Below are 20,314 nucleotides of genomic sequence, written 5' to 3'. Positions count from 1 at the left end.
ATGGGCCTCTTCCTTGGGGGGCCGCGGTAAATTTTCATCGTCCGTCAGGCCTGCGGTTGTTTTTATGGTTCCTTTTGCTCAACTGTTGCTCACCCCGGGCCCTAGGGCAGCTGCCCACCCTGCCCTCCCTGTACTTACACCCCTGATTCGATAATCACTGCGATTCACATAGCGACCTGCTTTTCTGGATTGGGAATCTGCCGTCATTACGTCAGAGCTCCTTGGTCTAATGACACAGAAACACTTCAAAATAAAAGCTCCACCAATATAAAAGCTCAATTTAAATGAAAAAAGTATGACATAAATAGATCACTACTGTATAGTTATGTAATATTCACTGTTATACTACAACTACTACTAATAATAATAATAAATCAATAGTAACTGTGTTATATTTAAGCAATATCTCGCATCTGTGATGCTCTATTATGCAGCACTTTAACAAAAATAACTCCTATGTTGTATTTAGGATTGTGCTGTGAGGTTCTGTATAAAATCACTTCATTTGATAAAAAAAATTCAATATCATGTTGAAAATGTATTGTTATAATTGATTAAAGTTTAAATGTATTTATTTAAACACAATTTTGATGATAAAATTGAAATAAACTGCTGATATTGAGTTCAGAAAAAAAACAGGTATCGGACTTGGTATCGGCAAGTACTAAAAAAAAGTAGCGTACTCGTTCTCAAACAAAATGGTATCGGAACATCCCTATACATTTTTTTATATTTTGTTTAATGTCGTGTTTGCCTAATGCTGGATTGGGTGGGCTCAGCCCACCTCTGCCCATGCCAACATCCGGCCCCGGTGGAGAATGTAGTCACATTGTAGCATTTTTAAATGGGAGGTCGCAAATTTGTTAGATTTTGACACATTTATGCATTAGTGAAGAGAGAAATACAATACTCATACTGTCTCTGTTTTTTTTTTTTTTTTTTTTTTTTTATTGAGATTATTGACACATGTCTAGACTGTTTTGAAATACAATAGCAAGACATTCATTGAAGAGTGCATTTGTATTATGGCATAAATGTTGTTTATCATAAGATGATGGGAGTCTTTTCAGAACAAAAATGTGAAGAAAACAGCAGCAGTTTGTTGCCTAGATACCAAAAGCAAAACTTGTAGTGCAATGCGTGTTCTACCTGATGTTAATGAAGAAAATGTAGATACAAAATCCTGAAAGCATTTTAAAAGACTTAGTTAGAAATATAGATTTAGTGACGTATGGTATGTTCGTATACTTCAATGAAATAGGATTCTGTTAAAGTAATTGTTTATTTGAAGATGCCTTTATCTGTGCTGATCTATGAAACATGACAGATACTATTTATGAATGTAACGTTCGGGGCCTGGGTAGCTCAGCGAGTATTGACGCTGACTACCACCCCTGGAGTCACGAGTTCGAGTCACAAGTGACTCCAGCCTGGTTTCCAAAGCAACCAAATTGGTCCGGTTGCTAGGGAGGGTAGAGTCACATGGTCACGATTAGTGGTTCTCGCGCTCAATGGGGCGCGTGGTAAGTTGTGTGTAGATCTTGGAGAATAGCATGAGCCTCCACATGCTATGAGTCTCCGCAGTGTCATGCACGGCGAGCCACGTGACACAAGATGCGTGGGCTGACTATCTCAGAAAAGGCAACTTAGACTTGTCCTCTGCCACCTGGATTGAGGTGAGTAACCGAGCTACCACAAGGACCTAGTAAGCAGTGGGAATTGGGCATGCCAAATTTAAAAAAAAAAAAAAATGTAATGTTCAAGTAAATAGAAATCAACACTGAAATATGTCTACATTTGTAAAAAAAAAAAACTTTGTCAATGAACAGGTTGCATACTGAATACAGGAAATACTGTATTTACTGAAATTTAGTATTTTGAATTCATTTCAATTCAGTTTTCCATGTTACTGGCATCACATCTCTGAAAAATTTTCAGATTTTTGTTTAGGGTACTTTGTTAAAGGTTAACTAAATATTTATGAGCAAAACTGTTTATTCCTCGTAGTGTTTTGAGTCTAAAATAATCAGTTCTTATTACTTTTGGACAGACATAAATTCTGATAACAAGGTCTACACACATTTCCTCTAATTTCTTCTTTTCTGTACAACCAATCACTGACTGACACTGCAATGCAATTATAAGAATCAGTTTTTACACACTGTTCTGTAATTGTGATATAATTTGTTTCTGATAAATCCGCCCCTAAATGGTATGTAAACCAATATGATCACATGGGAAGTCGGCATGTTGTGTATCCTGTAAAATAGGTACCCTAGGATCGGTCACTTTAATGCCAACTCACCGACAAGTGGCATACATCATCAGACATTTTTGCATTGGCTTCAGTGTTTTTTTACATCCCCTGTGGTTTGACCGGATCACGTTGCATTAGCAGAGTTGGAGACCCTTGTTCGGATCCCTCGTTGAAACCAGGAAGTAATTGTGTTGACATAATGAGTGATGAGTGTGATTCAGAGGTTGTATTTTTCTCTCTAAAATTGAATTTTTACTCCACTGATGTTTAGGTTTGGGGTTTGGGCACCGGGCGGTATGGTTTATAAACATGTGTTCCTCTTCACTGTATTACATCTTGTACAGCTTGAAACAACTCGTTTCACAACTCGCTTTGGGCACCCCTCTATGGACATTTCACCTAGAAAATGGAGCACACAAGTGCCAAAACTCCAAAAAACATTTACTTTGGCCACTGGAGTTAGTGTTTCACATTTTGGCAGGTGCAGACCAATTTTAGCTAAATAAAAATCGACGTTCTGTTTCTGATTGCACTGTGAGATCAGTCTGATGTATACACAAAAGGAAAAGAAAAAAATAAATAAACTGCAACGTGGACCCGACTTTTCGGCAATAGTCAAACGTCTGACTATGCGAGACTAGTCTTATTGTGATACTCTCAAGTATCTGATGCTGGATGGTGATGACCTTTGTCTGTTATCATGAGGAGGGCATCAGAGATTAGGTTGGATTTGACTGAAGCACATGTTCCAACACTCATTTATCTTAATATCTTGCATGCAAAAAACATACATTAAACTCAATATTATTGACACATACCATCTCTGGTGTGGTACCCAAGGGATACAGAGTAACCTCTACTTTTGTGCTTTTAACATTGCCTCTATGGAAATAAATAAAATCCTTTAAGGTTGTGTTGTCCTTTTGAATATGCTGTATCCTGGATTGTGAAGTCTGTTGCTATAGATACAGTGGCTGGGGGCTTTCATTTGGTGTTACACTCATCCATTTTTTATCCCTTCATAGGCTACTTTTCCTATGCAGACTTTTCTGCAGAAGGTAGAATAATATGTGTAGCCCCAAAAATTATTTGGACTCTTTAAGACGCACTTCAAAATGCATGAATGTCTTTGCATTGTGGTGACCAATTGGACCAGATGGCATTCCTGGAGCCAGTTTATGGCAGAGCCCCTCCCTAATTGTCAAGCAGAGTGGCTCCATTTTGATTGGATTGTGGCAGGACCTTGGTCTCTATGTTCTCAGAAAAATGCCAAAAGTATTTTTAAAGAGGTTTGGAAAATGAACAATGCATAGATAAAACTTTAAAGACACTTCTGAACCTTGAATGCAAATGAGTTGCACAGAGAGAAGGGAGGGTGAGCCACACTGTGTGGTCCCCCTCTGATGTAAGCAGCCAGTCATAACCATGAAACAGGAAGGCACCAAACTGAAATCTCCTCCTCATCAGGAAGGTATAAAGCATCCTTACAACAGCCACTCCTTTGTTCTCGTCTCGCTCACCGAGGAGAGATGCCAACAGAATACAAAATATCTTGAATATCCTGCGTCTACCATCCAGTGAGACACTGACAGGATTACACATCTACGTTGTGGTCTCAATCCACGAGGGAGAGAGGTAATGACAGAATAATAATCAACATTCTGTGTTTCTGGCTGGCAAGCAAGGAGGCCATAAAAGAATATGCAATGTCAAATGCAATGACATCAAATGCACCTGAGAAAAATGAGAGAAAACAGAAAATGAAACCTTCATTCTGAGTCTCTCAAGGAGACTGTAACTGATCAACTCCATTCTGAATCTCTGGCCCGAGTGGTAGAAGATGTAACAAAATACAAACCACCTTTATGCTAAGTCTCTGCTTCACATGGAGAGGAAGAGAGAGAAATAGAGAGAGAGAGAGAGAGAGTAGAAGATTGACCAAGTACCAAGAGAATATAGCAACGGCAAGTTCGGTATTCCCATACCAGGGAGATAATTGCAGCAACAAGGTTCAGCTCTGGTGAGCAAACCTTCTCTTCAAATTTCATACATGTGCGTGTTCCAGATAAAGAAGCTTGCGCCGACATAAGGGCTGTATATCTGAGTGCTCCAGATTGCAAGAACTCTCTCGGTGCTTCCAGGAGACCAGCATTCCTCAGCTCCTTCGCATCCAAGGCTGTTGAAATGGAATCCAGCTCCTTCCCACTGTAATGTGGCCCCAAACTGCCAGTGGAAGATGTTGCTATCAACAAACTCATGGCTCGATCAAGCTGAACGTAAATATCACTACTAAACCTCTTTCCAGAGACCTTGGCATTAGTGTATACTATCAGTTTATGATTTTCTAATGTTCTTTTGAATGCATAACCTGTGTATCAAATGTCTTGCATATAACCATTGTGTTATTTGTTTAATTAGGAATAAGTTTTTCACCTTATTAATAACAGAGAAACAGCAATTTATCTTTCATAAGATAAGTCATTCTTTGCCATCCAATTCAACCACTTGCATCTTTCCATCCTTTGCACTTTTATTGACCTATTAATTTATATTATTCTTTAACATATTTACATTTATTCATTTAGCAGACGCTTTTATCCAAAGTGACTTACAAATGAGGAGAACAATAGAAGCGATTCATCCAACAAAAGGGCAACAATATAATAAGTGCTGTAATACAAGTCTCACATAGCTTAGAGCGGTACACTTAGCAAGGAAAGTTTCCTTTTTTTTTTTTTAAAGAACATGAAGGTAGTGTGTTAGTATGAATGGGTTAGGTGTTCAAGAAAAAGATGTGTCTAGCTATTTTTTTGAAAGAGCCTAAAGACACAGCCGCTCGGGTGGAATAAGGCAGGTAATTCCACCAGCGGGGAACAGTCAAGGTAAAGGTCCGGGACAGTGATTTTGTGCCTCTGAGATGGCACCACGAGATGCCGTTCACCTGTAGAATGCATGTTTCAGGAGGGAACATAAGTCTGAAGTAGTGAGTTTAGATAGTGGGGTGCAGAGCTAGTGGTTGTTCTGTAAGCAAGCACCAATGCCTTGAACTTAACGCGAGCAACCATTGGCAGCCAGAGCAGTTTGATAAAGAGAGGCGTGATGTGCACTCTCTTGGGCTCGTTAAAGACCACTCTCGCTGCCGAATTCAGGATCAATTGCAGAGGTTTGACAGTATATGCTGGAAGGCCTGCCAGAAGAGCATTGCAATAATCCAGTCTGGATAGATCAAGAGCTTGGATGAGGAGTTGAGTAGCATGCTCCGATAGGAAGGGCCTGATCTTTCTAATGTTGTACAAGGCAAATCTGCATGATTGGGCAGTCCTTGCAATGTGGTCTGTGAAGTTCAACTGATCGTCAAACACAACTCAAGATTTCTGGCTGTCCTGGATGCTGTAATCGTTGATGAGCCTAGCTGAATGGTGAAGTTGTGATGAATTGCTGGGCTCGCTGGAAGCACGAGCAGCTCTATCTTGGCAAGGTTTAGTTGGAGGTGGTGATCTTTCATCGAACACGAAATGTCTGCTAGGCAGGCTGAGATCCGGGCCACTACCGTTGGATCATCAGGCTGGAATGAGAAGTAGAGTTGTGTCATCAGCATAGCAGTGATAGGAAAAGCCATGTGCCTGAATGGCGGATCCCAGTGATGACATGTATATGGAGAAGAGGACTGGTCCAAGCACTGAACCCTGAGGCACCCTGGTAGCTGTTTGGTGAGACTTAGACACCTCTCCCTTCCAAGACACCCTGAAAGACCTACCTGTGAGGTAAGACTTGAACCAGTGGAGAGCGGTTCCTGTGATGCCCTTTGTTGTGATGGTTGACAGGAGAATCTGGTGGTTTACTGTGTTGAAAGCAGCAGACAGATACAGCAGGATGAGTACAGATGATTTGGATGCTGCTCTCGTCAGTCTCAGAGCTTCAGTAACTGACAGCAGGGCAGTCTCTTTAGAGTATCTGCTTTTGAAGCCAGAATGGTTGCTGTCTAGCAGGTTGTTCTGTGTAAGAAAAGATTATTACATGTTAGTACCATTTGTAGTTTTGTTAGTTATTCTTGTGTATCTTTTTGTAAATAAAACTAATTTTATAACAACTGTGTGTTTCTTGTGTTGATGACACGGAAGAGCTCCAAAGGGTTAGGCTGAATCTCACAAATCCTTCAGACTATTCGGTTGACCAACTCACACCAATTTACATGTTTCTAAGTTGTTGAATGGTCCGTTTGGATAATTTTTGTTTTATACTGTTAAGGTGAAACTTCTAAGCTGGTGCCCCGAAGATGGAGGGAGGGGCTGTTTGATATTCATACTCGCATACGCACTTAACTGACAGGTGATCAAAAATCACCACATACTTTGGTGTCTTGTGTGAGGCCCAGTTCATTTAGTTTGGTGTCAGTATGATTCTCACTACAGCATTATGTAGAAATAATCAAACCAGTTATCTAATGCATTGGTGTTCAGGCATTTTTATGTGTGACTAAAGTGTCCAAAAGTTTTTTGGGGGCCACTGTATAGTATACCATAGCATTAACATTTTCAGAACACAAGTGATGCTTGGATGACATTTTAAATTTGCTGTGGAAGTATTTTCCACATTGCGGTAAATCTATGTTCATATTTCCATTCTGGCCTTCTTAAAAAAAGAACAAAAAGGCTTGTTGTAGGTTAGGTCTCAATCATTTACTGCATGTTATCCTGTACTGTTTCAAAAACCAGTATGAAATATACAGTACTTAGTTGAAGGCATTAAGCAGTGTATTGATGTTATTTTGAAAACTGCAGATGTTTCTTAAAGTTGTTATTTTTTTGTCTGGATATATACTCAAAAAATAATTTTAAGATTTATGCATTTCAATTTCATAGCCATATTCCATGAGTAACCTTTCATTTTTAAATTTGATCTTTAATCTTTTAAAACTAAAAATAAAAATGAAATATTTTGAAAAGTTTTATTGAAATAAAAAATGATATATTTTAAGTTTTATTCATTTAATTTTGATAAACATTACACAATTTAAAATAGTTTTTGAATATATTAACTTATTCAAAAATACAATGACTTCAATACACCTATTTAATGATAAATGTATTTTCAATTTATGAATTAATTCATTTTGACATTTATTATTATTATTATTTATTTCGAAAAACTGAAAGATTTTTTTGTGTGATGACACAATCATGATGAATCGATTGATCAGAGTTTTGAAGTTGTTAGTTCATTTAAACATACAATTTGAATTGATTCGCAAAAATAGAAATGTGCTCAACTGATCAGTTCAAGTGATTTTTCAACTGAAAAATATTTATAAATGTAAAATCTTCATAAAGCTGGAAACCTGTGTAGTGAAATGTTATTAGAAGCACATACTGACAATTTGGTGCTTGTTTTCTTTTCATTTTAATTATGTATGAACATTTTACAGGATGAAGTTATTAAATAGTTAAAGATATTTTGGCCTATAGTATTCCTCCTTAGCTCATCAATGTCCTAGTGCTTATATTTTTGGCTTCTATGTGTGTCTACTGCCTTATTAGGACACTTTGGTCTTTCTCTCCACTCGTGTCTATTTTTTTATGTGACATGCCAGGATTTTATTGGCCGTTTTGATTATTTATTTTCTTTTTTGGTTGAATGAGCTCCTCATTGAATTTGTCATATCTTAACAATGTCTGATTATTTCTCCAAAATATAAAATAATGTTTTAGACTTATGCAGCCACCCCCGATGCATACTTGATGGGTTTGTAGTGCTTTACTTATGTCAGTCTTTCCATAGGGAATTTGGTTTATGTTATAATTTTCTTTTCAGAACTGAAGGCAATAGTTTACCCAAAAATGAAATTTATGTATCCTTTACTCACCCTTATGTTGTTTCAAACCCATATGACTTTGCTTTCTTATGTGTAACACAAAAGGACATAGCCCTCTGTCTTGTCAATACAATGGCAGTAGATAATGACTAGTATAGTCCATGTGACTTGTGCATCATATTCTAAGTCTTCCGAAGGCATATGATAGATTTTGATAAGAAACAACCCAGAATTTAAGTAATTTTTCAGCAAAAATCTTGACATCCATTGTGCGTTCATGAGCGCTATGAGAGGAGCCTCTTTATTGTAGCTCATATGTAATTTAGCACTGAAACAACACAAGTTCTCACTTGAACACACCTTCCACTGAACGAGTTTCTTTAGCCCACAACAAAGTCTTTATCTCAAAAGATCAAGGACAATATGATTGCTCTTAGATGGAAACCCTTTGAAACTTACACCTTCCTTCAAAACAACAACTCGCTCTGCATCGCATAACTTTGTCCAGACATCACACTTAACGAAAGCCAGATTGTCATATAATTACTGTTTCCTGTCATGGCTCCAGCCCTTCTTTTTTGGACCCGGTCTTGTCCACCAATGTTAATTTGCATGCTCAACAGCTTTTCTGTAATAGAGTGGGGCGTACGGGACATGACTAGGAGAGGAGGCATGCATGAGGAAGCTTTTCTTTTTTAGAGTGTTTGCATGAGGGACAGAGCTGAGAGATATGAAGCTGCTCTAGTATACACTGTATACACTGAATTCAACACCAGTGCAAACTGGAGCTCCAGCAGGTGCCTGGTGCTTTCCAAGTTTAGTGTTTGGTGTTTGTGCCTTAGTTTGCACTTTTCTGTGATGTGGCCTCCATGGCCTTTTTCACTGGGTCATCACTGAGTAAGAGAGAGAGAGAGAGAGAGAGAGAGTCTGGATTGGGCATAGCACAGACGGCGATGTGAGGAGCAGCTGGGGACAGTTTGACTGAAGCTTGAGCTCAAAGCTCTGCCCTCACGCTCTCTGGACTCGTGCTTTTAAATGGATGAGAATGTGACCATCAGAAGGAAGCTTCTCCATGGACCTATCTTCAGGTAGGAGAACGGGAACTCTGGAGACTTCCTGATCCACTTGAATATGTGGCTATTTTGTGATATTCTTTGTCAGGGAACACTCTCTTTTGAAGTTTGTCTTGTGTAATTTGTAGTTTGTGGTGTTTGCTGGAAGTGTCCTGCAAAGTAATCTTCTCTAAAAGTAGAGATCTTTTAATATACTGTATATGTACCAATAATAAGTAATACAGTATAACACTCTCTTTTGGAGTTTAGAAGTTTGACTTGTGTACTTGTACCTCAGTAGAAATTTAGCGCTCTTGTTGCTGTGGCAGTCTTGCATTTGTAGTGGAAATTCACAAATGAGATCTCTTTAATACCTCAGTTGTTTCTCCTAGAAAGCAAGGGTATAACATAAATGGAATAGTCTTGTGTTTCCTAGATGTTTTGCCAGAGAAAATAACCCTAATCTTACATGTGGCTCCTCTAGAGTTTTAGAAGAAATCTTTTTATGGGCCGATGTAATAATAGAGTAATATAACACACTCTTTTGAAGTTTAGAAGTTTGACAAGTTGACTCTGTAAAAAGTTGGCGGTTGCTTTTTTTAACATTAATTCTATGTGTATGCCTGCAAGATAGAAAAATCACATCTTATACAGTATGGTAATATGTTTTTCTCATGGGAATAAGCTGAAATTTTTTACCTACATTGAGTATCTACTTATATTTTTACTTTAAATTATTTACAAATACCATATAGGGTCTTTTTTGAAGATACCTGTGAAAATGTTTGAAAGATTAAGGAATCGTTGAATCAGAGTTTTGAACAGATGTACTGAAGTGGGTTTGAACTGATTCACAGAAATGAATCAAACTTGCCAACTCTGACTCCATCTCTGCTATTGAAGATTAAATCAGAGACACAATTCAAACATCATCATAATGGATGAACATGGTCATTAGAAAATGTAATAGCCAAATATAAAGTGCATTAAAATGACTGCAATATTTACAGTGTTGCTGAAATGTTATATTGCCAGCAAATTCATTGTACATATCGTAAATTTGTGGCACAGTCCCTGAAGAAAAGAAATCCAGAAAGAAATCACAAATGAGCTTATTTATTTTTATGTATTTATTTGCTATTCTTATGTTATTTATGTTATTATTTTATTTATTTATATTTAAGTTCTGTTAAAATCTAAATTCTGTCATCATGTAATCACCCTCAAACCCCACAAAGTTTAGTCTCAGTCACCATTCACTTTCATTGAATAGAAAATAAAAATGCAATTAACTTGAATAGTGACTGAGGCTAACCTTCTGCTCTTTTTGTGTGCCATCAAAGAAGTAATTTGGGTGTTGAACAGTATGAAGGTGAGTAAATAAATAATGAATTTATTTAAATGTTTGGGTGACCTATACCTTAAATGTCTGTTGTTTCTCCTAGACAGCAATGAGATCAGATGGAGAGCAATTGGAGACTATGGCTGAAGTCTCCTTCTCAGATGTTTCTCCTGAGAAAATGACCCTGTAGTCTCACATGTGTCTCCTCTATAGTTTTAGAAGAGGTCTTAAATTTGTCTCAGGGTGCTTTCACACTAGCACTTTTGGTGCACACCTGGGTTCGAATTAGGGATGGACCAATACCACTTTTTCTCTTCCGATCCGATTCCGATATTGGAAATCTCAGTATCGGCCGATACCGATCCCAAGCCGATACCAGTGTTGTTTTTTTGCATAATCAGTTTATAATCTCTTTACATTAATGTTTGGAACTAATTGGGAGTACTCTTTAATATGAAAAGAAACACAAACCTCTAACTACACATTATTTCAATATAAATGTATAGCTTATTAAGAAACACTTTATTATTAACTAGTATATTGGATAATGTAGCAGCAAAATTAACAGTAATTCCAATCTTCAAGTCTTCAGTAGAAAAGAAACCAGTGTTTTATTTTTGCTTTTTTTTTTTTTTACTTTTTATATATATATATATATATATATATATAAAATATTGACAGTATATATATATATATATATATATATATATATATATATATATATATATATATATATATATATAAATGTTTCAACTTGCATCTGGACTTTAAAGGATTCAGATCTCTTTTTTGTTCAATTTAGTTGTAAGACATCAGTCCACTTTTCACTCACACAGTTCTTTTTTTGGAACCCATTCAACTTAAATATTGTTATAAATTGTAAACTAATACTAATGATGACAATAATAATAATAATAAATTGTTATTAATATTATTATTATTATTATTATTATTATTGACTTATAATTTTAATTTTAAATACAACAGTAATATATTTAAATTGTGCACTTTTTAAACCCTCACGCTTTTATTTTGACATTTTAAACTCTCCAGAAGTCCTGTATGTGTCTGTTTGTAGGCAAGTTCACAGTAGTTTAATTCGCTTCTTATTCAAGTTTTGGTAAAATGCACCTCCAGTGCCATTCTAAATGCATATTATAAGTGAACCATCTACATTTGAGATGCTCTTCGTGAGTAGCACTCAAATATTGCGCACTGCTGTGAAGGCTAAAAATAGCCACGGGTGCATCACCAGCCTGTGCGTGAGTTTGTGTCAACAGAGCAGCACCATTCACAAACGCGCTGGCGCTGCACTTACTATATATTTACTTATTAAACACAGCTTTTTGTGATTCACAGAGCTATCGCACATCTTCAAGTGGCTTTGAATAAAATGCACGAGTCATATGAACTGCTTTAATGGTGTTTTTATGGTTCTTTTATGTCATTTTTGGAGCTTGACAGTAACAAACATGACGAACTCACAGTATCGGATTTGGACCGGATTATTCGTCGGCCCGATACACGATCCGCCTAAAAGCTTCAGTATCGGAGCCGATACCAATCCAGGTATTGGATTGGTGCATCTTAGTTCGAATGACACCAAGGTGTTCATTTGGATGAGTGCCGTTTTCCGAACTCTGTGCGCACCCACGAACCCCACCCGAGTCCTCTTGAAAAGGTGATCTGGGGTACGGTTCATGTGAATTCTGGGATGGTTCACTGCTGAGATGAATGCAACTGTACCAAATTGCGGAAGTGAACCGTAATTGATGTTGAATAATTTGCATCTATGCAGGCTCCCGATTGCAATTATTATGGTTTAATGCATTTCTCATACTGTACCTGCTTGTTTCCAAATGAATTCCCTTTAGAGAGCAGCTCACATTATTCACATCTCTTGCAACACATCCACGGGCTTACGGCAGACAAACGCACATAATTGCACATTCAATGCATCCATGGCAGACAAACACAACTGTTGTATTGTGCATGAAAAGTTTTGGTGGTAAATCCAAAGAGATTAATACTAAGAGGAAACAAACTCTGGTTCCGAGCGGTCCAAGCAATTGAACCAAGTGCGAAAGCACCCTCAAACTGTGCCAGGATAGCAAAGCTTGCAATCGGAATTCGGAGATCTCAACATAAACTCAAATATTTCTCATCAAATTCCAAGAAAAAATTAACTGAGCTATGCCACTAACAACGATTTTAAATATCTACTCTTACCATATGTCCAAACTTGTCTCATTTATTTTAATTTCTCCTACGGAAGTTTTGGAGAAACTTAGAAACATCAACATTGAGTTGATGCTTAATCAAAACAACTTCGGTCACCATGAATTCTCCTGAGCTATGAAAGAGCAACCTCTGTGCAATACACTTTTCGCTTGGTGTATCGAAAACGTGACTTTGATTCCCAGGGGCACTTTCACCCTTATCTGCTCCTACTCTGTTATCAACCTCAGTGAGTTTCAAAGGAATGGGAGCAAAATACCCTTCACTAACTGCCCCTGTCTGATGTGGTTACGCAGTGATTAGTGGCAGAACATTAGGCTGTGCTTCATTGCTTTGCTCCATTATTTCAAGCAGGTTGCTAATTGCATTGCTGCATGTAAAACAGAAGCAGATGTGCAACAGGTACTTCTGCATGTTTTTGTCAGGCGGGCTTGTCTTCGCCAGTCTCAAGGCAGGGTTTAAAATTCTCCGCTCGAGGATTAGGAGACACTGACTCTAAAACTCTGTTAGTAAGCTGCCTGCTGTCTACTGCCTACATAGAAAGCTTCTTTTGTAAGGCACTGTCCTAACTGAAATAAAACCTCACAGGTGACCGATTTGGAACACTAAATACTGCTGGCAGCAACATGTGTCATACAAATAGCGCTCCTCACACAAAGTGTATGGGAAACCTGACTCAATTGATTTTAATAGAGTTTTTGATGTTAGCATGTTTCTACAATAATGACATGGAAATCTAATCAACATAAGTACACACAACAGTATGTTGGGTAAAATAGTATTTTTTTAATTAGATTGAACTCATTTTAGGGATATTTTTGTGAATTGAGTGAATTATATTTGTAATTGACTTTTCTTTGCTGTTTCTTGACAGGTTTGCTTCTGTTTTGCTGGCTTTAGAGGGCTCACTTATCAGCTTAACTAGCTAAACACTAGCTTGACCAGGCTGGAAGACCAACTAAACCAGTTAAGACCAGTGAACCACCTTATACTAGCTGAAGCCAGGGTTTTTTATTTTATTTTCCAAGAGGGACATCATATTTGACCAAAATAGGTATCTGAGAAGGCAGCATATTCTTCCTACCTTTTGGAATAGCCTTCGGGTCCGGAGTGCTCTTATGTTGCCTACATAGTCAGCTCATTAAGTTTAGGAACAGAGCTGTTGTTGTCAACTTTACTTTGGTTACTTTGGTTTTGCCTTTAGTTTGGGAAGTTTTTCTGCATGTGACTCTCACTCTGAACAAAGCAAAGTTTTTACTCTGTCTTAAGCCCCGTTCACACCGTCAGCGACATCGCACGAGACAGCGACACCATAGCATTCATTTTCAATGAGACCACAGTGACTTCCGGCGACATAAGCTGTCACGGCCGTTGGTGACAGAGATCGCCGTGGGGAGCGACAAGACAAGTTGAGAAAATGTATATAACGTTTGTCTTGTTTAATGATATGATGCATTATGCACTGCTGCAGGTTATATAAAACGCTCTCCCCTGCAGAATGTGCTTTTTTTTGAGGCAAAAGAACTGATTCCTTGTCAAATTAGTATGATATCTTAGTTTTAAACAGCATTTCAAATGCTACTATGGCCAGCTGTGCAGTCCACCAATAATGTTAGAGCGGCGGCAGCAGGAGGAATGCCCACTAGTGACATAGATCGCAAAGTCTAGCGACATGACTCCCGCGGTATGCCGCGGTATGAACGGGGCTTGAGGGTTCCATGGTATGTCTTGTACCCCTGACATTCCCTTTCCATGTTTTCCTGGAGGTTCCTCTCCTTGCTGAATTTAGTATCAGGCTGTTCCTGTCATGGCTTCTTGGGAATACCAGAATTAGTTTGCAATGAGTAAGGCCAAACTGGTTTTACTGGTTTAGCTGGTCTCCCATCCTGGCCAAACTGCTGTCTAGCTGGTCTCCAAGTCTGGCCAGGCTGGTTTTATAACAAGTCTAGTTGGTCTCCCAACCAGGCAGTACTGGTTTTAGCTGGTCTGGCTGGTCTCCCAGCCTTGCCAAACTGGTTTTAGCCGGTCTCCTAGCCTGGTCAGGCTGGTGTATAGCTGGTTTAGTTGGTCTCCAAACCTGGCCAAGCTGGCTTTTGCTGGTCTCCCAGCCTAGCCAAACTGGTGTTTAGCTGATCTCCCAGCCTGACCAAGCTGTCTAGCTGGTCTACAAGCCTGGCCAAGCTGGTTTTACTGGTCTAGCTAGTCTGAAAACCTGTTCAAGCTGGTTTTAGGTGGCCAAACTCTTGTGTTTAGCTGGTTTAGCTGTTCTCCCTGTCTGGCCAAGCTTGTGTTTAGCTGGTTTAACTAGTCAGTTTGTCTGCCTGAGCAGCTTACAAGTGTCCATAAATATTCTTAAACCAGCACAACAGACCAGCTAAACCAGGCTGGCCAGGTAAATAGAGACCAGCTATACATTTTTTGTTGATTTTTTTTTTAGCAGGGACCAGAGGCTAAATTTGTAAGGTAGAGTAGACGGAACATATCAGATTGCGTTTTTTTCCAGAAACTATTGTAACGTCAAGGGAAAACAATGGCTTATTACACATTTTTCACAGCTGAGATCTAACATTTCCTATTGTGTTCTATGGAAGAAAGAAAGTCACACAGGTTTTGAATAACATGAGGTAAATTACCTTTATTGGTGAAGTCCTTTCATTTGACAAGAATTTCATTACTTAGTGGAAAAGGATGATAATGATGTACAGTAGTAGATCTTAGAAGTGTTTTATCACTAAGAAGAGCAAATATTTTACCCTCTGTGCTAGGAAACCTTGGTGTGGCTTTGAATACAGTTGGTTGATTCCAGTTATGAAACCTATATAGCCTACATGAAACACATTTATTCAGACAGTTTGTAACAAAAACATATGTCCATATGTTTGAATGGTGTGCTTGCATGTTATATTACAGTACAGTATTAAAAAAAAAAAGTTAAGCAACATTTTCTGAAATGTGTTAACTTTTCAAAATATTAACCTTGAAAGGGTGGAATGCAATTGATAAATAAACAAAAATACATTTCAGCTTAAGCCACACCATGCGCAATGTAAGTGCTCACTCATTTATTTTCAAGAGCAGATGTTCACAGTTCTTTATTTATTTATTTATTTATTTATTTATTTATTTTTCTCCCAAATTTGGAATGCCCAATTCCCAATGCGCTCTAAGTCCTTGTGGTGGTGTAGTGACTCGCCTCAATCCGGGTGGCAGAGGGCGAATCTCAGTTGCCTCTGCGTCTGAGACCGTCAATCCGCGCATCTTATCATGTGGCTTGTTGAGCGCGTTACCGTGGAGATGTAGCGCGTGTGGAGGCTTCACTCTATTCTCCGCGGCATCCATACACAACTCACCACGCGCCCCACCGAGAGCGAGAACCACACATTATAACGACCACGAGGAGGTTACCCCATGTTACTCTACCCTCCCTATCAACCCGGCCAATATGGTTGCTTAGGAGACCTGGCTGGAGTCACTCAGCATGCCCTGGATTCGAACTCACGACTCCAGGGGTGGTAGTCAGCGTCAATACTCGCTGAGCTACCCAGGCCCCCTGATTTTCACTGTTCTTTGATAAATTATGGACACTTGTTGCCTGAAACCACTCAGAATCAGCCAAGTAGGCCTCTGCAGCTTTCGCTTGTAAATCAACACTGTCTGTGCCCAAGGTAATATATATGTTGAGGTCCTTTGTGCTTCCTCTACATACAGTATAGTGGGGTCAAAAAGTCTAAGACCTCTTGTGAAATGCTTCTATTCTGCATTCTTTTCTAATTTAATACAGCAATTTTAAATACAAATTATATTATCAGCATAACAATGAGTAAAAAGTTGCTTTAATGACAGCATGCACTCAAGCTGGCATGCACTCCATAAGTTGTGCCTGTAATGTAAAATAATTTTGCTAATGTGTGCATCGAATGAGAGCTGCATACCAGAATCAATCCCCTATCATCTGCAGTTCTGTTTTGAGAACATATAGTGTGATCTGTTTGCCATTTGGTCAACACAGCTTTCAGGGGAAAACTGGCCCATAGTTAAGAAATGTTCCTTATCAAAGCCAGCCACTATTAAGATTTTAATGAAAAATAAGAATACATTTATAACCTAGCCTTATTTACTGTAGAGAGAATATTATGTATTCCTCATTGGGGAGAGTCAGTTTTCAAACCACTGACCTCATGAACGCAACCCATGACATTTTTGGCTCCTTTCCAAAAATGAAATTAGTAGAGGCTTTTTTATTTATTTTTTTTATTTTTTTTTAAGAGGATAGAACGTCATGGTTACTGGTGTAACCTCCGTTCCCTGATGGAGGGAACGAGACGTTGGTGTCGATGTAGTGACACTAGGGGTCACTCTTGGGAGCCCGAGACACCTCTGGTCTTTGATAAAAGGCCAATGAAAATTGGCGAGTGGTATTTGCATGCCACTCCCCCGAACATACGGGTATAAAAGGAGCTGGTATGCAACCACTCATTCAGGTTTTACGCTGAGGAGCTGATATAAGGTCCGGCCATTTCAGCGGGTAGTTCAGCGTTGTGGCAGGAGGGACCAACGTCTCGTTCCCTCCATCAGGGAACGGAGGTTACACCAGTAACCATGACGTTCCCTATCTGTCACTCACTCGACGTTGGTGTCGATGTAGTGACACTAGGGGTCCCTATACAAAACGCCACAAGGCTGAACTGTGTTACGTGAACTGGCGGTGTGTGGTGGGCAGACTTGCTGTGTGCCTCATAGCCAGCACACCAGGTCGACACGTAACCTCCCCCAACACAGTTATGAGTGTCGAACGGCCCTTTTTGGGGACAAGTCGACTACCCAGAGATAGAGACAGGCTTAACCCAGTCATGGCCTCTTTCCCCTTCTCTTTTTCCACTCCCTAAAAAGAAGGGGGATTATCCGACTGGGCCGCCAGGTCTAGTCGGGGGGTGTCCCTCCCAAGGGGAGGACACCGCGGAGACCACACCTCGCCCCAAGAGAGGGGGGATATTTAAGTGGAAGAATACATCACATGGTCTTTCCAACCATGTGGAGAGCCTTCAAGGTAGATCCTACCCAATGGGGGAGGAGTTACTACAACATGGAGACTGAGGGGCTCTGCCCAAGGAAGACGCAGTTTGCCAGTAGGGAAACGAACTAGCGGAAGATATAGATCGCATGGGGTTAGCCTTACAGGGAACCGCCACATGCGGAGCACCTACCCCAGAACCGGGCTCTTAGTTAGCGCGTGTACTGGGCCGGCAGCGAGTCTCTCCGAAAACTCGACTGCCACAGGGCTCGGAGGAAGTCAACCAGGGAACAACCTTTGTGAACACTACTGGGAATTAACAGCGCACGTCTTCAGCTCAAAAGGAGGTGGAAGGCGCTATGTGCAAGCGATACACCCGGCCGGCTATCCCGGGCTTATCCGCTTGTGTTGCGTGCCACTACCTGGGACGAAACCGGTTCCACCCGGAGGTTGTAGAACCTTGCCAAGGTGTTGGGTGTTGCCCAGCCCGCTGCTCTGCAATGTCTGTTAGAGAGGCACCTCTGGCCAGGGCCCAAGAAGCCGCTACACCACGAGTAGAATGGGCTCGTAGCCCTACCGGGGGTGGCATGTTTTGGGCGAGACATGCCATAGTTATGGTGTCAATGAGCCAGTGGGCGATCCTCTGCTTGGAGACAGCGCTTCCTTTCCGCTGTGCACCAAAGCAGACAAAGAGCTGCTCAGAGAGTCTAAAGCTCTGCGTGCGATCCAAATAGATGCGCAAAGCGCGCACCGGACACAGCAACGCCAGGGCTGGGTCTGCCTCCTCCTGGGGCAGCGCTTGCAGGTTCACCACCTGGTCTCTAAAAGGAGTGGTGGGAACCTTGGGCACATAGCCCGGTCGGGGGTCTCAGGATCACGTGAGAATAGCCCGGACCGAACTCCAGGCACGTTTCGCTGACAGAGAACGCTTGCAGGTCACCTACCCTCTTGATGGAAGTGAGCGCAGTCAGTAGGGCAGTCTTCAAGGAGAGTGCCTTAAGCCTGGCTGACTGCAAAACTCAAGGGGGCTCTCTGTAGACCCTGAAAAACTACAGAGGTCCGATGAGGGAACAAGGCGTGGCCTGGAGGGATTCAGCCTCCTGGCGCCTCTTAGGAACCTGATGATCAGATCATGCTTCCCTAAGGACTCACCGTCGACTGCATCATGGTGTGCTGCTATGGCAGCAACGTACACCTTCAAGGTGGAAGGGGACAGCCTCCCTTCCAACCTCTCTTGCAGGAAGGAAAGCACTGATCTGACTGCGCACCTCTGGGGGTCTTCCTGATGGGAAGAACACCACTTAGCGAACAGACACCACTTAAAGGCATACAGGCACCTCGTAGAGGGAGCCCTAGCCTGAGTGAATGTGTCTACCACCGCAGGTGGGAGACAGCTTAGGTCTTCCGCGTCCCGTCCAGGGGCCAGACATGGAGATTCCAGAGGTCTGGGCGCGGGTGCCGGATGGTGCCCCTTCCCTGAGAAAGAAGGGCCTTTCTCAGGGGAATTTGCCTGGGGGAGCTGTCACGAGGAGCGTGAGGTCCGAGCACCACGTCTGGGCGGGCCAGTAGGGTGCTTACCAGGACGACCTTCTCCTCGTCCTCCCTGACCTTGCACAGGGTCTGTGCGAGCAGGCTCACTGGGGAAAACGCATATTTGCGAATGCCAGGGGACCAGCTGTGTGCCAGCGCGTCTGTGCCGAGGAAGGCCTTGGTGAGGGCGTACCAGAGCGGGCAGTGGGAGGATTCTTGGGAGGCGAACAGGTGCACCTGTGCCTGACTGAATCGACTCCAAATCAGCTGGACCACCTGAAGGTGGAGTCTCCACTCTCCCTTGAGGGTAACCTGTTGTTACGGCGCGTCCGCCGAAGTGTTGAGGTTGCCCGGGATGTGAGTGGCTTGCAGCGACTTGGTGCTGCTAACTCCGTTGGAGGAGACGGCGGGCGAGTTATGACATACAGCGGGAGCGCAGACCGCCTTGGCGGTTGACATATGCTACCGCTGCCGTGCTGTCTGTCCGAACTAGCACGTGCTTGCCCTGGATCAACGGCCGGAACCTCCGCAGGGCGAGCAGAATTGCCAGTAACTCGAGGCAGTTGATGTGCCAACGCAGCTGCGGACCCGTCTAGAGGCCGGCGGCTGCGTGCCCGTTGCCAACAGCGCCCCAGCCCATTTTGGAGGCGTCTGTCGTGACCACGACGCGCCTGGAGACCAGTTCTAGCGGAACACCTGCTCGTGGAAACGAGAGGTCGGTCCAAGGGCTGAAAAGACGGTGACAGACCGACGTAATGGCCACGCGGTGTGTCCCGTGGCGCCATGCCCGTCTCGGGACTCGAGTCTGGAGCCAGTGCTGAAGCGGCCTCATATGCATCAACCCGAGCGGGGTGGCCACCGCCGAGGACGCCATATGCCCCAGGAGCCTCTGAAAATGTTTCAGTGGAACCGCTGTTTTCTGTTTGAACGCCTTCAAACAGGCCAGCACCGACTGGGCGCGCTCGTTCGTAAGGTGCGCCGTCAAGGAGACTGAGTCCAACTCCAAACTGAGAAAAGAGATGCTCTGAACCGGGAGGAGCTTGCTCTTTTCCCAGCTGACCCGAAGCCCCAG

General features: G+C 41.6%; 1 protein-coding gene across 2 annotated transcripts in view; it reads left to right on the top strand.

Annotated features, from left to right (window-relative positions):
- LOC127447914 (dual specificity calcium/calmodulin-dependent 3',5'-cyclic nucleotide phosphodiesterase 1A-like) overlaps positions 1-20,314 on the top strand; it is a 100,751-nt gene that overhangs the window by 18,867 nt on the left and 61,570 nt on the right. Inside the window, exon 1 of one of the 2 annotated variants that reach the window (XM_051710112.1) lies at positions 8,805-9,157. The exons of the other annotated variant lie outside the window; for it this stretch is intronic. Coding sequence (XP_051566072.1) covers positions 9,105-9,157 — 53 coding nt within the window. The 5' untranslated portion in view covers positions 8,805-9,104. Of the gene's footprint in view, positions 1-8,804; positions 9,158-20,314 lie in introns of those variants that run through there. 2 annotated transcript variants of the gene reach the window in all.

This window comes from Myxocyprinus asiaticus, chromosome 11, assembly GCF_019703515.2.
Source record: "Myxocyprinus asiaticus isolate MX2 ecotype Aquarium Trade chromosome 11, UBuf_Myxa_2, whole genome shotgun sequence".
Classification (NCBI taxonomy): domain Eukaryota; kingdom Metazoa; phylum Chordata; class Actinopteri; order Cypriniformes; family Catostomidae; genus Myxocyprinus; species Myxocyprinus asiaticus.
This window is presented reverse-complemented; position numbering and strand designations above follow the sequence as displayed.